The 18,056-nt window shown below is 37.9% G+C and overlaps 1 protein-coding gene across 1 annotated transcript; it reads left to right on the top strand.

Moving 5' to 3' along the window:
- The first annotated feature begins 5,579 nt into the window (after positions 1–5,579).
- Positions 5,580–16,741, top strand: LOC133444361 (guanine nucleotide-binding protein G(i) subunit alpha-1). The gene is made up of 9 exons (XM_061722094.1): positions 5,580–6,043; positions 9,505–9,547; positions 10,334–10,475; positions 12,319–12,476; positions 12,594–12,722; positions 13,062–13,191; positions 13,278–13,431; positions 14,909–15,101; positions 15,204–16,741. The coding sequence occupies exons 1-8, from the start codon at positions 5,926–5,928 to the stop codon at positions 15,097–15,099; spliced, it is 1,065 nt and encodes a 354-aa protein (XP_061578078.1). The 5' UTR covers positions 5,580–5,925; the 3' UTR covers positions 15,100–15,101; positions 15,204–16,741.
- The last annotated feature ends 1,315 nt before the right edge of the window (positions 16,742–18,056 follow it).

The following is an 18,056-nucleotide window of genomic DNA, read 5'->3' as shown; positions in this document are numbered from 1 at the left end:
ATTTTAGATTATTAAACCAGAAATATAGAGTCTATTAAGTTTTTAACCCGCTGACAGACACCAGGGCTCATTCATTCATTCATTCATTCATCCATTGGGTCTTCAGCTGGAGCACAGTTGTCCAGAGTTCCCTCTCCCTATCATCTCCTCCAGCACCAACTCATTTCAACCACTTGTACCTTTGATCTTGCTCTTTTGGTAACTACCAATAATTCTTGATCACAGGTGAATATAGATCACCCAGTAAACACAGTTTTCCGTTTGGACTCAGGTCTCTCTTCACCACAACAGACCTGTACAGTGAACATTACTGCAGACACTGCACCAGTCTGCCTATTGATCTGTCGCTCCGTTTTAAACTGTTTCAGAGGCTTGATGATACCAGCAGGAACACCTGCTGGAAAACAAAATCCAGACATGGAATCCTGAGGGCCCCAATCCAAAAGGAAATGGTAGCAATGCGCAGCCGTGAGGAAGTCAAACCTTCAGTGTTTCTGACTTACTGGTGGCAATGAGGACCAAATTCTCTCCCAATTTGTATAAGGACTGAATACCGTAGAGTGGCTGAGAGCACTATGGGATACATTTTTTGGACTCTTAAAAGGCTCCCAAAAAGAACTAGTAGTATAGTAACTTGCCCTCACGTCCTACTTGCTATTTTTTGTTTTTCATTTTTGTCATGACTCTGCTGCCACCCGGAGGAACAATCTCAGCCTCAGATATATAAACGAATGTCATGCACCAGGTAGAAAATGTACACTGTGTTATTGTCATCTGGATGAGTTTTTGGGATTAAAAAGAAGTTTCCAACTGAAGCACTGATGTGGAATGAATTCAACCTAACAACAGCCATTTTTCAACCATTTTTCATATATTCATAAGTAAAGGTCTGGAGGCTGATGCACACCTAAAAAAGACTTGGTGAAACAGGTGCGTAGGAGTAGGTAGGAGTGAATCAAGGAAAAAAAGGGGGGTCTCCCGCACACTGTAAGGTCAAGTGCAAAAAACTTTAATAGGGTAAACAAAAAAGCAACGTTTCGGTCCACAGGACCTTTCTCAAGCAGGTTCCCTGCTTAAAGTTTTGTTTACCCTATTAAAGTTTTTTGCACTTGACCTTACAGTGTGCGGGAGACCCCCTTTTTTTCCTTTTTTTCATATATTCATAAGGAAATCCTATGTTTTGTGTAAAGAGAATTCACTATAAAAACATGCACTCATTCATAATCACAATCAATGTTTCATCTTGTGAATATTACTAAAATTCTAACTGAGGATGTTTAAAGCAGGCGCTGCGTTAAAATCCTTGCAGTTGTTGGTATTGTGACATGAGTGATGTGCCTTAATAATGGTGTTGAGCACAGTGGAGATGAGTGGAGGGAATAATATTTAATGACCTTAAGATACAAATGCTTTTATTTTCATAATCAGTTTTGTTTATTGTCCAAATTGTATTCTATTTTTGGTTTGGATAAGTTCAGGAAAACTAGCAACACTTATAGAGACAATGTGCACGCTGTTTTGAATATGACAACAAAGCTGTTTGTAACATAAACAAGCAAATCATCCCAAGAGGGTTTTAGAGTTATTAAAATGTTTATCATTGGCACCAACAGGTGCCATTTTAAGAGGCTGCTCTGCTCAAACGTTATACACAAATTTGGTATTTTTGATTATGCTGAGACATTTCCAAGCTGTCTCTGAAAAGCAAGAATTGGTGCCAAAATATTCCAACGTTTTAGGAAATAGTGTGTTTAATACATTATTTGAGTAAGGATTCTTAACTAATCTACCCCATACCGTCCCTAAAGTGTCCCATTGCAGTGTTTAAAGAAACTGTACACACACCCATGATCATGCCATATCATAACTATTATAAATCTTGCAACAAAAAAAAATTATGTTTTATATATATATATATATATATATATATATATATATATATATATATATATATATATATATATATATATATATATATATATATATATATATATATTATATATACTCACTTATATATACTCACACACACACAAACACACACACTATAATAGGATCTCTGAAGCAAAGCGCTCATCAGAGTGCTGACAAGCTTCCCCCAATCCTTACTCTTCATCTCACAGCCGTGAGGCTCCATCACTTAAAAGACTCGAAACATTTCCTGTTGCCTCGGATTCCACTAACATGGTGGTGTCATGGCAACGATGATACACATCCCTCTCCTTTATCCAGTCACAAAAAGGTAATGCACACCCTTTTGACCAAATGACTTGTGTTGTTGTTTTTCATGGTTATCAAAAAGGGTTTTGTGCTGTTTACATCTGTGCTGTATATGCAAAGAAAAATCTTTCCATGTTCACTTAGAGTGGAAAAATGATGATAGTAGTTTGCATGATGTAGAGGCCATCTGCAAAGGAAATCATATGTAAATTGAGGAGATGAATTCTAACCACATTTCAGCCCTTTCCCATCCTATGTTCAGATAAAGTAATTGAAAATATTATGGTTTACTTGAGGTCAAACTAAGCTCTGATGACAAGTGGGGAACATGAAGAACTTAAAAATGTTTCTCTATACTTGAATCATGCACAAGGAGAATCATGGAGCCATTCAAATAACTGATCCATAAAATAAACTTGTACATATTCACTCACATCATTAGCAAACAAGATGGTTATACCCTGTTTATTTTAGTTATGTAGGTTTCAGGTGCTTTTGGCGCAGAACTGATTTGAATTTATGGATGTGGTCATCAACAAATCTCAACCACAGGGTGCAACCCTCATTTGGGAGCCTGGGCTTTTCCTTCCACCACCTGCCAGCAGCACAGCATGCCTTTGCCATCTGAGCTACCACTGTTTGGGCTGAATGTTGTTCATATCTAATCGAAGTAATTAATTATGAATTACAAGCCTGAAGGCAGAGCTCTTGCACTGATATTGCTGTTTGTAGTGGTCTCTGTGTCATTCCTGTGCAACATTAGTTGTTTTAGGAGGCCCTCATTCACCTGGATTCAACAACTGTGTTTAGATTATTGTTGTCAAGTTTTACATTCCTGAAAAAAATCACTGTATTCTTAAAGTTAACAAAGAATTTTATTAACCAATGTTCAAATTGGAGAAAAACTAGAACAATTAACTTTTATGTGTATAGATGCTGTATATTCTGAATAGTTCTACACTCCAGATTGTTTTTTTTTTTAAAGGCTCCAACCATCCTTGAAAGATTAAATGGAAAATAATCATAACAACTTAATTACATTTCTCAAAGTAAAATACCAAAGGGTCAAACTATTATAGGGAACGTTGTTAAAAAGACTGAGCAAGACTGAGGAAAGACAAGGCCAAAGACTGATGCCAATGAATTGCTCTTCAGGACCTCGAGCAGCACAGTATCAAAAACAGACACATTTCTCTTTTGGAAATCAATGCTTGAGTCTATTAATATTCATGAAAATCATTTTTGTTGGACACGGTTCACTGACACACATTGGTGCAAGGATAGCCGCAGCTGGTTCAGTAGGAATGGAAGTTGAAACTCTTGAAAAAATAAACCAAGCAAAGTTGCTTCCTTCTCCAGACCAGACCCCACACGTTTGAAAACTACGATGGAAAACAATCCTGACAGTTTATTATGAATGGCAACTAGCGCACAGCTCGACAGACCATTTCTGTAATGGCATACAGATGCATTATTGCATGTATGCTGGTTATTTTCCAAAGTGTGTAATGTTAAAGGAGATATAAAGCTATGGGGGAAACATGCAGATTATTTTTTTTAAGAAAATCCTGGTTTATTCCAGCAAGACACTGCTAAAACCAGATCCTACAGATTAAATCAGGATGGTTTAAAAGTAAATGATTCAAATGCTAGACTGCTCTGTCAATAGTAGAAAAATCAGGTGCATGTGTGAAACAGTCATCCAAGAAAAAAATTTAACTAGTAGACTGGACCTTTTTCAAACTGTCATAAACTCTCTTAATTCGTACTCTGAAAACATTACAATGATTATTGAATCTATTATTATTATTATTATTATTATTATTATTATTATTATTATTATTATTATTATTAGTAATATTAGTAGTAGTAGTCGTAGCAGTAGCAGTAGTAGTAGTAGCAGGCCAGCTGACAGTCTTGCCGGGGCCCCAGACAAAATAATCTAAGGTGGGCCCCCCTGCGCCTGGATCTCTCCTTCTCCCTCTTCCTCTCCTCTCCCTCTGCTCTTCAGGTTTTTATACAAGCTAATGGACGTTAACATTAGAGCTAGCCAGTTAGGTTAAGTTACAAGGTTGGTAAACGTTGGCTGCGCTGTTTCTTACCTTGCTCTACGCTGACTTTATTAATTCCAGCTTCACCGTCACCACCCTTTTTAAAATATTTGTGTAGAGAATCTGTGAGGCCTCTATTTTCCTCTTCTCTTCTTCTCTCTTCTCTTCTTTTCTGAGCACCGGACTTGTGCTGACCGGATATTTTGAGTGCACTGAACTTCAAATTAAATGATAACATCAAATTTTGATCAGCGGCCAAACCATGTTTGTGTTGGGGGTTCAAATAACAAGCCTTTATGTAACTCAAATACTACATATTTTTTCCACAAATAAGCATATTTTGAAACATTTTGAAAGATGATTACATAATTTAATTAGAATAAAAAAAATAAAAACAGACCCGTTTGTCCCCCCCCCTATCGGCGGGCGTGAGTAGTAGTATTAGTATTAGTATTAGTAGCAGTAGTAGTAGTTATAGTAGTATTAGTATTAGTAGTAGTATTAGGTGTGGTAGTAGTAGTAGCAATAGTATTAGTAGTAGTATTTATAGTAGTATAGTAGTATTAGTATTAGTAGTAGTAGCAGTAGTAGTAGTAGTTATAGTAGTATTAGTATTAGTAGTAGTATTAGGTGTGGTAGTAGTAGTAGCAATAGTATTAGTAGTAGTATTTATAGTAGTATTAGTAGTAGTGGTAGTATTAGTAGTAATAGTAGTATTAGGTGCTGTAGTAGTAGTAGTAGCAGTAGTAGTATTAGTAGTAGTAGTTATAGTAGTATTAGTATTAGTAGTGGTAGTAGTAGCAGTAATGGTAGTATTAGTAGTAGTAGTATTAGGTGTGGTGGTAGTAGTAGTAGTAGTAGTAGTAGTAGTAGTAGTTATAGTAGTATTAGTATTAGTAGTGGTAGTAGTAATGGTAGTATTAGTAGTATTAGTAGTATTAGGTGTGATGGTAGTAGTAGTAGTAGTAGTACTAGTAGTAGCAGCAATAGTAGTAGTATCTTAAAGCTCATTTTACAAGTGTGCAGCTTGGCCTCACTAATTTTTCTGTGGCTGGTGCTTTAGCAGGCTGAAGGTGATGATGAGCGAGAAGTTAAGAGGCAAACAAAACAAAGAAAAATCACTGGTGTCAGGCATCATCTTAAAAGAAACATAATCTGTCAGAGCAATCAAGTTTTAACGTGTTATTAATCGGTCACTCCCAGAGCAATCTGGTCACTCCGCCTGCTCAGGTTTTGCGCCGGCGCACAAATTGTGCGGACCCCTAGTTTTTTTTGAAAAGCTTGTTGCTCTGCCGCGCATGCGCAGATGGCAGGTATGTGAGAAGAACAGGAAGCGTGCATTTTAGGTTTTTTTTTAATCATTTTAACATTTCAACGCTCCGTCGCGGAGGGGCCTCGGTTCTCGCATAGCTTTTTGCTTTATTCCTTTAAAACACACCTCTCGCTCGACTATTAGACAAGCTGTACCCACTGAGAGACTTCACAGCTCCCAGAAAGTAGGAGCTTGAGCGCGAGGTTTGGGCGTGTTTGAGTCTCAAGTGTTGGAGAGTCAGACTAAACCCCCCTCCTCCTCCTCCCCTTATTGCATGTCGTGTGGCTCGTAGTTGTGCAGCAGTCAGCGGTTATTACTGAGTGTTTCCCGGGAGAACGAGCGAGGATGGGGTGTACTCTGAGCACCGACGACAAGGCCGCGCAGGAGCGCAGCAAGATGATCGACCGGAACCTGCGGGACGACGGGGAGAAGGCGGCCCGGGAGGTGAAGCTGCTGCTGCTGGGTGAGGGCTGCTGCTGCACCGGGCTGGGGCTCCAGGAGCCCAGCACGGGCTGGAATACTCCACAGGGTTTAAACTACAGGAGTGCACGGATCCCTGTCCGTGATCTCCGGCGCTCAGGCGTGTTTTATCCTCCATAAGTCGCTGAGATCATTTAACAATTAGCTGCTCAGCTCGAGCCGCGGCCATAGCACCGCGGATTAGTACAGGCTGATTTATGGTCCCGCGTTACACCGACGCAGAGCCTACGGCGTAGGTTACGCGGCGACGCGTACCCTACGCCGTAGGCTCTGCGTCGGTGTAACGCGGATCCATAATTCAGGCTTTAGCTGGGGAAACAAACTCCTAATGTGTCCAAACTAGTCTCTCTCCCAGGTTTGTTTTCACTGCATGGCTGTTTAAACTTGGGAGTATTACAGTCTCAGACTGTATTCAGAGGTGTAGCTGTGATTATAATACCTGGCTTGGTGCCCACTCGAGTAGAGAGAGGCCTGTTGACTGGACACGAATATAATAATAATATAATAATAATAGAGGCAGCACAAACTTAATGCATATTTTATGTGACATATAGTGGACGCCCGAGGGAATATGAGTTAAAGTGGATGATGCCTGTCATCATACCTGTCCTCCACAGGTGTGTTTCCTGCCTGCATCTTCTGAACAGGGTTCCTGTGGGTGCTTGAATTTCAATGTTGTTTTCAAGGCCTGAAAAGTGCTTGAATTTTAGTTTAAGTGCTTGAAAGTGCTTGAAATTATAACTGTGTCTTTCACAAAATTGGGATCAGACTGTATAGTTTAGTTATTAATAATACTGATAATAAAATCAGTAAGATGAAACATTACTAGATGTTTACAGCACGATACAATGTACATAATTGTGATAAAAATCGGAAAAATTAATTATGAGTACATATATTCCTGTAGATATTTTACCCCAGCGATAAAGTGCTTGAAGATTTTGAAAATGACCCTTGAAAGTGCTTGAAAAGTGCTTGAATTTGACCTTTAAAAATGTGTAGGAACCCTGTCTGAACCGTTAAAACTGCTGCTTCTGTGATCATCTAAAACATTGAAACCTTTTATCTTTTTTTTAAGATTAATTTTGGCTTCACAAGCAGTTTCATTCCAATTGTGATAAATTATGGCTTTTGAGTAGGAAAAAGTCAAAAGATAAATGTTGGCAATTGTGGATGTGCTGGCCAAGCTGCAAATATATATATTTTTTAAATTGTATTGCTAAACCAAAATATATCACACTTGTGGGATTGTTTCAAGGTAAGCTGCCACACCCTTTACATAGGCCCATGTCCACTGTTGGTAGTATCACTAGATGGTGTAGAGGTTGCATGGCAACCCAAACTGCCTTGGCTGATGACAGAATGCCTCTTTGGCAACTTTACTCACACAATAAAGATAATCAATCGACAATTTGGTAATCTTGAAGGGTTCTACTTGTCCCAAAATCAGCAGTGTTTTGTATCTTACAGTTAATGACCTTGATTTGTGTAAATCTAAGATGATCTTTCAGACATGCACCCTCCAACACTACGTACTATTAAACGGTGGTCAGTTTGTGTACATATATTGCGTTTGAGATTATTTAAAATTTCATGATGTGTTTTATTCTTTCCCACTTCCTGTAATTACCCGCATCAGATGTAAGATTGGTGTGTGGTTTTATTTCCTTATCATGTTTACGCATATGGATGTAATTCATGTCCACATTTGGGATGTTTGATGTCTGTTATACTTTGTGTTCTGCTTAGAGACACAAATATGTGCTCACTGCAGTTTGCTGCTCTGTAAGACTCCCCACATGGGAGGTTTGCAGTAATCAGCAAATTACATGCTATTGTCACGACTGTTTTGAGTGGGAGGATTGCCTGATATGTGGTCCGTTTGTGTGCAGCAGGAATATGTTATTTTTGTAATTATGTGCCAGCATCGTTGTGAAAGATTAAACCGCCCTGGGGAGAAATAGGGACAGTGTTGTGCTTTGTTGTAGGGAAAGCTGCATTTATTATTAAGTATTGCCAGTGTAGCCTTGTCTAACGTCTAAGCTTACTGACAAACAGGAAACATTTTACTTTTTTGATTCTTGCAGTAACTGCCTCTGTTGTGCCATCCAAATTTATTGGCCCAGTGAGCTGAAAATGTGTGATTCACAAATTCAATTTGAGCAGTGTTTTCAGTAATATCTCTTGACGCAGGTGGTTGTTTATCAAATAGGAGAATGAATTTATGAACATTGCTACTCATCTGGGAGCTACGATTCCTTGCGGAGGCAATATAATTAAAATGTTGTGTGCTCAGCTCAAAACACTAACTAATCTCAGAGGGACCTGCAGAGCTGTATGTGGCAAATTCAAGTGGATGTCAAAGTTGCACACTTGTATTTATTTTTTTCTTCAATATATGATTGCAAACTGTTATTGTATTTTGAACTCATTTAAATCAAAAAGAGATCGTTCTGACCCCTTTAAGCCCAGCCAGCCTGATTAAAGCTTGTATTTCTAACCCTGGGAAATGTAATCTGTGTGTAATCTCATTGACGTGAGGATCCAGTTGATTAATCCAATTGCTCTGAGACCTCACTGTCACCGCGCATGAGCCGCCTCCCTATCAGTGCTCTGTAATTATGTGACTATTGGTATGTCACATTTTGAAGTTAGGTTAATTGAAAATGTATATGGATATTTATTTGTTTTTGTCAGAGTTAATAACCATTTCCCAGGTGTTTACTTAAATCTATGTTTTGACTGAGGGCCTGCATACTGAGTCAAAATATGGAATAACTAGTATTTCATTTTTACTGATTTCTATCCAAAATGTGTTGTTAAAAAGTTGCCTCTTTCTTAATGGTTTAGAGAGGATTGTGCCATCTGTCACTCACTGGTACATTAGTGAGACATTTATTACTGGTATCTTTTATTCTTAAGTCTAAATATTCTTAAGTTTAAAAGTCTAAATACCATGTTCAACCCTCCCCTTTGCACTTTACCGCATAGACGAATCTTCTTGTCATAACATATAAACCAATAAAAATAAGTCTGCTGCACACAAACATTGTACTGTGCAGATATTTCTTTCAGATTTTTCTCTCTGCTTCTGTTCCATTTGCAACAGAGAAAAGGGAACTGCTGCAGCAATGAATTAGCATTTTGTGCATGCGTACTGCTGTTTGTTACCTAGATTTTCAGATGACGAAGTTTATGAGTTCACTGTTGATTGACAGCAAATATCACGAGGTAAAAGTTTGTGTTTGGGACAGCTTAAAGAATTAATGCAGCTGTTTTGCAATTAATGCCATGGTTTGCTTTTGTTGTGTGTGAGACTTTTTGGGGGGGTGGGGGAGTCTTTATAGCTGTGTGCACGGTCTGTTTTATTTGTTTTTTGTTGTTTTTACTGGTATGATCACTGGTGCAACTACTTCAACCTTTTCTGTCCATTTTCCTTTTCAGGAGCTGGCGAGTCAGGGAAGAGTACAATTGTTAAACAGATGAAGTAAGTCTGAGAAATAACACATTTAACCAAATGAAGTACTATTCAAACACTTGATTTTTATTTATTCATTTATTATAAATTGATTAATGTAGTTGCCTTTTTTCAGTAGTTATGTTTTTGTAATAGTGGTCTCCCGTTTTGTGTTCCTCATGCTGCATTCATACAAATACTCAATTTCCAAACTTTATTTCCCTTTTTTTTTCTTTAAAAAAGAGGTCCTGATGAGTGTTTACATTTAGAGCTCACACCCTTCACCTCTTGAATGGGGGTGTATTTTGGGTTTGGCACATAAATAATTTGGCTCCATCAGCCATGTCGAGTAATAAGATTTCAATTTAATGTGTATCAGATGAGAATAATTTGAGCATCACTGTTCACCACACTCGCAGTGACGTCAGTCAATCAAATTATGGCAAATATGATGCTTTCTGCTCAGAAATTTCAGTTACTGTTTTCAGGATAGAAAAAATACTGAATTACTGAGAATTTGGCAGTTTAACTCTATTTGGGCAATCTCTAAATAGTTTTTTGTTAAGTTTGAATTGAAGTGAGATGATGTGAAAATATTGCCACAATTTGCTTTTGGTGCCCTCAGGTGGCCAAGAAAGTTCTAGTTTTTCTAAATGATTTGAAGAGTAAAACCCACAATCTTTATTCACTTAAGTGCTCTTAGAAATACATCTCTCTTTGTTGTAGTGAGATACCATATACCTCAATACAGTAAGTTTATTTCAGGAACAAACCTGTGCTAGAACTGCTGTGAGACTGACGTGCTGTCCTTGTCAGAATCATCCATGAGGCGGGCTACTCAGAGGAGGAGTGTAAGCAGTACAAGGCCGTGGTCTACAGCAACACCATCCAGTCCATCATCGCCATCATCAGAGCTATGGGGCGCCTCAAGATCGATTTCTCTGATGCAGCAAGAGCAGTGAGTGCACGGGGAAAACACACTTGACTTTACATTGCTTTTGAAAAGGATTTATATGTTTCAAGTGTACAGCTTAGCATTAATTATTCACAATTTACTTACTTGCTTATTTTTTCAATAGTGCTGTAAGTCCATATTTCAGTTCTGAATTGGCACTTTGTGTGTGTGGTCCTAGATCACATACATATTTGATACATGGCTAAGCAGCACAAATGATGTTTGCCTGCAGAGAGGGGCCGAGCGCTGTCATTGACCTACACGGGTGTTCAGCCCAGTTCTGCATGTCTGCTAAGAAATGCATCCTTGTTGCCGGAAAGTGGACAACTAAAATCAAAACTATCAGACATTCCAACTCCTTCAGACTTGACTTAAACTCTATCATATCTGTTATTAATGAGAACTAAGGCTTATCTTCTTTATCAGTGTATTTTATATTTCTGAAGTGATGTTCACTGTCGATTACTTTTCATTTTTCTTGTGTACATTCATTCAGTTGCATTTATTACCAGGCATGCACAACTTGGTTAAAACCAATCTTCTCCTCCTTCATCTTTTCACATATCTGGTTAAATCGTACCTGTCATCGGGGGCTAAATGAAACTACCAACACCTGCGATTGTTCCCACTCTGTGCTGTTTGTATTTTACCACAATCAACTCTTCTGCTTTCAATATGGTCTCACAAATAGTATATGATGTTTTCTGCTGCTGATAGAAATTACACTCGCTGACAGTTATCACGTGTATCTGTGTGCTGTTTCAAAAGGCTCTCTCATTCTCACGACAGTCTGATACAAGACTTGTGTAGTCACAAATGTAAACTGTCAATTCATAACTGGAAGGTGTAGTTTGTGTTGTGAATACAGAGTTGGTGTTTTGGTCGATTGGGTTTTTTTTTTTTTTTTTTCCATTGCTTTGGTAACATTAGATCGTATAGTTTTCCTCCTGGATATACAATTTCTAACTAAAGCTGCAACATTCATTATCTGCAAGAATTGTTTGGACTCATCTTTTGTTGTATTTTTAGTGCTAATGATCTCGAAGGACAATTGTTATTTTTTTTTTAAGCAGCATTAGAAAAATACTTACTCATTTCTTGATTGTAACCAACTCTAAAACCAGAAGCTTTTTTTTTTTTTTTTCGCTGTCTACCATCAGAGTTTTAAATGATAATATTATGCAGTGTTATTGCTAAAAGTACCAAAATGGACTCACCAATTTGTCAGAATTGATTTGTCCCAATATTAATTCCAAAATCAGGTGGTTTGTAGGTGTCAGACGCCTTGGTTAGATTTTTAAGAACAATTTGTTAGGATTAATACAAAGTCTCAGCTTTAAAATAAGCAGTCTTCATATTCTTCATATTGTTAATATCAAACCAATGGTAGGTACTAGGGCTGGGCGATTTTTGACAAAAATAAAATCCTGATTTTTTTTTTTTTTCTCTGAAAACCCGATTTTTGATTTCGATTTTGATTTTTTTGGTAAAACTACAAAAGACAATTGAATAAATTGTTTCATTTTATCTTTATTTTTAAAGAAAAATAGCAAACAAATTTCCCTATTGGGAATGAAGTCCAATTGAAAGATACTGTAAATCCTCCTTGAGTTTAGTAAAGTGACAACATTTACAATTTTCTTGACCAAACAAAGATGACTAGACGAGCTCTGTCTGTAATGCAGCCAGCTGCAAAAAAGGAACATCGATTTTCCGATTTTCCTTTTTTTAACATCGTCTTGATTAATAAATCCGATTTAGATTTAAAATCGATTAATTGCACAGCCCTAGTAGGTACTATCACTTTTCTTCTAAGAAACAGTGTTTTAATTGGATTTCTGTCTAGGACGATGCTCGGCAGCTGTTCGTCCTGGCGGGTTCTGCAGAAGAGGGCTTTATGACCGGAGAACTGGCGGGAGTGATTCAGCGGCTGTGGAAGGACGGAGGTGTTCAGGCCTGCTTTAGTCGCTCCCGGGAGTACCAGCTGAACGACTCGGCTGCATAGTGAGTAGGACGCGTTGACACAGACGGGATTTAGTGAAGTACTTGTCTCATGACTCGTTCTTAAACTGAATCTTTTGTAATCTGTCGCCAATCTTCTTACTTGTTCTCTTCTCAAAGTTACCTTAATGACCTGGACAGGATATCCCACGCTTCTTACGTTCCCACCCAGCAGGATGTGTTGAGAACCAGAGTCAAAACTACTGGTATTGTGGAAACACACTTCACTTTCAAGGACCTCCACTTCAAGTAAGCACAACTACAAAAATACTAAATCTGATCTGGATTCACACCTTGCTTCAAATATAATTAGTTTGGCTGGAATAATAGATCATGTAAGGACAGAAGATTAGCTTTGGCTTTCCAATAGATTGTTTTATCTTGCATAGTTTATTGTAGATGAAGACAACCAGTATCTTTCATTGAGATTCCTCTTCTTGTATAAGAGTCCCAGTTTAGCCAACATGTGAAGTCATTTCATAGTGAAAGATAACCTAAAATACAACTTGTTCCAGCAGTGGGTCACGTGTCAAAATGTGCGTGTTTGTGTGGTGCATTGTTTCAACAACTTGTTTTTGTGATCTTAAGAATGTTTGATGTAGGTGGACAGAGGTCAGAGAGGAAGAAGTGGATCCATTGTTTTGAGGGAGTCACTGCTATCATCTTCTGTGTGGCTCTGAGCGACTACGACCTGGTGCTCGCTGAGGACGAGGAGATGGTGAGGCCCGTCTGACTTTGCTGCTCTGAACCAGCTGATGCATCTGCGCTCAATGTTTACCATCGTGCATATCTCCTCCCTTTCAGAATCGAATGCATGAAAGCATGAAGCTGTTTGACTCCATCTGTAACAACAAGTGGTTCACAGACACCTCCATCATCCTCTTCCTCAACAAGAAAGACCTGTTTGAGGAGAAGATCAAAAGGAGTCCTCTTACAATCTGCTACCCTGAATATGCAGGTCAGGCACAAGCACTTGCTACAGCAGGTGTTCTGTACATGCAAACGCTGTATTTTGTACACAGATGGTGCAGATAAACCACTGAGCAAGCATATGTGTGGTATTAAAATGAAAACACACACACACGCATTTTAATCACAGTTAATTTTATCTTCAGTCTGAATTGTACTCATTGTGTAGACCTTGTCCTCATTTTGTTTAAGGATAAGTACTTCAAAACATTGTTTTTAAGTTTTTGGTGATCATTACTTTAGTCAAGAGCATACTGATACAGTTACTCCTCAAAATTTTAAACACTCAGCCTGACTTCCTTTTGTGGTCACTTAAAGGTGTGGCAGAGCCTAGAAATGACGGAAATCTTTCAGCGCCTCCTCTGCTCTTGAACCATGTGGGCTGCCTCGTCTTAAACAATACATCTTTGTCACATCCAACTTTCTGTAGTTTTATGTTGTCAGTAGTTTCAGTGTTTGGCTGTTTGTGCACTACTGCGGCCATCGGTCCCTCTGTGATTTTTTTTTTTTTTTCTTTTTTTTTTTCTCTCTCTTCTCTACCTTCAGTGCAAAATTATATATGCATATCTCGTTTTAAAACTATACAAAGAAACATTTTTCGAGACTTAATGGAGGAGCTATAACTTAGGATGCTTAGCTGTATTCTTTGAATAAGTCTTTTTGGTATCAGTGACAAACCATAATAACAAAATGTACCGTAGTCAATAAGATAAATGCAGCTTCAACAAAACTGTGATTGTATGACGTCTGTTGCTGTTACACAACTCGTATTTAACAGATGTCAGTTTTGACGGAAGGATGTCAGTTTAATAAATGCCCCGTAGCTGAACTCTGCCGACCTTCTTTCAGCCCTCCTCACTAAGATGTGAACAGAAAAAGAGTCAAGACTCTACAATTTTGAAATATTAAAGAAGGATTAATGTTGAATTGATTTTTCAAACAACCGATTTCTAGAACTAGAACAAAATACCACATTGAAATAAATATTTAGCTCCTCTCTCTCAGGTTTCAGGTTTACTTCAGGGCACACTGTGCTTCACAAACAGGTGTGGTTCATAGATTTAGTTCAGTGTACGCAGGCGATGCTATCCAGGGGAAACATAACATGTTTGCAATTTAAGTTATTTGAGAAAAGGATCATCAATCATTATATGTTAAACCATTGTGATCAGTGCTCCTCTGGACATAAAACAGCTGAACGGTTCGATCTGCAGTTGTAAAACTTTATTCTTTTGAAGATGGCATTCTCTGAAAACGAAGAATTTCAGGTGCACGAAGATCTACTGAAATGTAATCCCAGGCCTCTGTCCTCAGCTAATGTTTTTCTACTTTTACAAATTGATTTTTAATTATTTAATTTTTAAATAATTTTTATTCAAAATTATTTTGAGTTCACAAATATACAACTGTCTTGCCAGAAACAAAACTGAAACTAAACACATTTATTGCTGTATCGTTTTTCAAAGGTTCTAATACCTATGAAGAGGCTGCCGCTTACGTCCAGTGCCAGTTCGAGGACTTGAACAAGAGAAAGGACACCAAGGAGATCTATACCCATTTCACATGCGCCACCGACACCAAGAACGTGCAGTTTGTGTTTGATGCCGTCACTGACGTCATCATCAAGAACAACCTGAAGGACTGTGGCCTTTTCTAAAGGTACCATCTGCTTGTTAGAAAAGAAAAAAAAATGAACTTGCTAATGAGGTGTGCTTGCTCATGTTTTTTTCTCTGATCTTCTTCATCTTTTCTTCTGTTCAGGCAGCCAGGTGGTCGGCTCACCAAGTGACGTTATTCAAGTGGAGTCTGGTTGGATGAATCTTTAGTGGCCCTGCTGAAAATGTCACTTCTAACTTCTTATTAACTTATGTTCATCTCTAAAAGTTGAAGACGGTGTGTAGAGAAAACATTTTTGTGTAAAATATTTGTACAACAGTTTATGGCCAGGAATCTTTTCAAAGTTTTTAAAATGTGCTTATTTTACCTTATTTTTATTTTTTATATAAAAAGGATGGGGTTTTTCTTCTCTTTTTTTCCTCTCCATAAATTAACACTTTATAGTTGTGCTTTGCATGCTTTAGTTACAGTGTTTTCTTCTTTTTTGTTTTCTTTTGACTTATTTTTATATAGTTGCCATCTGAGTCCCTTCAACTCATAGATTTTTTTTTATTTTTTATTTTTGGCTACCTTATTGTTGCATCATTTTTGCCTCCTTGGATGGAAAGAAAACAACCAAGACCAAGTCGCTCTGCAGACCAGTTCACTCTGACCCTGACATACTGTGAGAGCTATGCGGAAACGTGTCTGATGTGTGGCTTGTGTGCGTGCCATGATTGAGAGCTTTGTTTCAATTTAGAGCCAAATGTGTGAGAGTGTGAGTGAATGTGTGCACAATATCAAACAAAGGGACTTTTATTCCTCTTCTTGTCATCCTCTTTTAAAGTTTTATTTTTCTAAGCGACCAAAAAAGAAGCAACTTTTGACGTCAATGAGTGCACATTGTTGGTGTGCTGCTGCAAACATTCCTGAGCGAAACATTAAGGAAAGAAAAGCTTTGAAAAGAGGATGCCAACGGTGGCCTTGTAGCAGACAGTAGGACCACACCTGGATCTCTGATCAGTGCATAGACAGATGGTTGAATACAAGTGCACTGGTTATTGATTAGGATCTGTGATTATTTCAAGTTGCATATCACCCCATAGGACCCCCCCCCATCCTTCTGTTTCCATTGGATGGGGACATTAGTGGACTAATCTCCATGATTTTGCTAATAAAAGAGTTATGGTTAAACCATGGCAACTTGTGTAACAAAGTTGCTCATGTTCTTGTTGTGTTGTCTTCTCTTCTAAAACACTCCACTTTTTCAGTGCTAGTTCTTGGCTCGCTAGTTTATAAAACGGTAAATGTTTAGTTTTGAAGAAAGCAGCAATTTAAAGATTTCTCCTTGAACTCTGAAGTTTTATTATGAATTTGCTGTTTTAGGCCAAATACGGAGGTTGAAGTGCTTCAGTTAAGGTCATTGACTTAAACATGCGTTTTCAATGAGGACTGTACATAATCAAGTTTAAAATAAAAAAAAACATCTTGAAATGACAAGAAGCGCAAGTATTGTTTTAAGAAGATGTGGGAGTATTAACCACAGGGCTTTATAACTTGACCAGTGTGTGCCCCATATAAATTGTTTTTAACAGCTGATTAACTCATGAATTGAAGCAAAAATCAAGTCCACCAAACATGTATGATATGCATTTTTAGAGAATATTCTTCAGTCTGAAATAAAGCTCTTGTATTTGTATTAATGGAAATGTCAGCTGTGTTTTCCTGTAAATGTCTCCCTCTGGTGGACTCGGCGGGTAACAGCATGTACCTATCAAGACTGGCGACTTCATAGTCAGAAGATACAGCTGAGGAAAATCTAATCTCTAGTATTAATATAATTAACATAGATTGCTTCTTACAGCGATATATCGGCTTTTCCTGTGAAATCCATTAGAAAAGCATTGAGATTTGGACTAATTAATCTTGAATTAGAAAGTGATTCTCTGCCAAGCTCTGGTGATTTAACATAAAAATCTTTCCCAGGATTCAAACGCTTTTCAAAGGAATTAGTTTAGAGATTGCGAAAGGATTATCTAAACAACTGTCGTAATGTTTTGTTTAAATTTTTTGTTTGTTTTTTCCAATTTCCCTTAGATTTTTTGACTGAAATGATTGCAACTCGCTTCCATCAAATGGGTCACTGCTTTGCCAAGACTGACTTCATTACTGCTCAAGCAGGATGATTTGGCTTGAGCTGAGAGGACACTATTTTCGGGAAGCATTGTGTGGTTGTGAAAGCTAATTGCAAAGTCATTTAGCTAATCCCTAAAACCCTTCTAGCTGCATCAAACGGCATGAATGTGAAGGTTTTTCTAATTGAAGGTGTGGATATGAGGATAGAGTAAGAATAAGGAAGATGATAAAGTCTCAGCACATCACTGCACACTGGAGCTAAGACTCAGACCCAGAGGGAACTTAATCAGCCTTATTTAAAGAGAGTCTTGGCTGTGAGTATAGCTGTATTCATACGACAGTATACCTTATTTGGTTCATAATATGTAAAAAGATCAAATTTATACATTTTATTTTCATCGGAGTGAGGGAAAATATTGTGTTAAGACCACATTTACAATGAGAGTCCTTTGGCTTATGTATAAAATACAATTAAAATGTTAACTAAGAAATGGGAACACATTGATAGAGGTGTGTACTGAAATAAGATTAAAATGTGTATGTATATATAAACTGAGCGTTGCGTAAGTTTAATTCGTTTAATTGTAAAGAATTTGACCTTTTGAAAGTATTCAGTGAACAATACAGCCAGTCTTCTTTTCAGTAGCCATGACTGTGTAGTTTTTTGACCCGTTGATCAACTTTGACTGGAGAAGCAGCCTCAGCGTATTAGTGTTGGCACCTTTGCTATGCCAGGGCTTCAGGTCATCATTCGGTCATCTGAGGCCTTTGTTTGCAGCCCAGTGCTTGCATTCCTCTGATGAAGTGTAATAAGTTTCTATTTGATTACGGCTGAACTGAAAGCCTCAGACTACCGCTTTAGTAAACAGTTGTATGTTTTAT

Source organism: Cololabis saira, chromosome 5 (assembly GCF_033807715.1).
Source record: "Cololabis saira isolate AMF1-May2022 chromosome 5, fColSai1.1, whole genome shotgun sequence".
Classification (NCBI taxonomy): Eukaryota; Metazoa; Chordata; class Actinopteri; order Beloniformes; family Belonidae; genus Cololabis; species Cololabis saira.
Note: the sequence above shows the minus strand (reverse complement) of the source record. Positions and strands in the feature narration are given on the sequence as shown.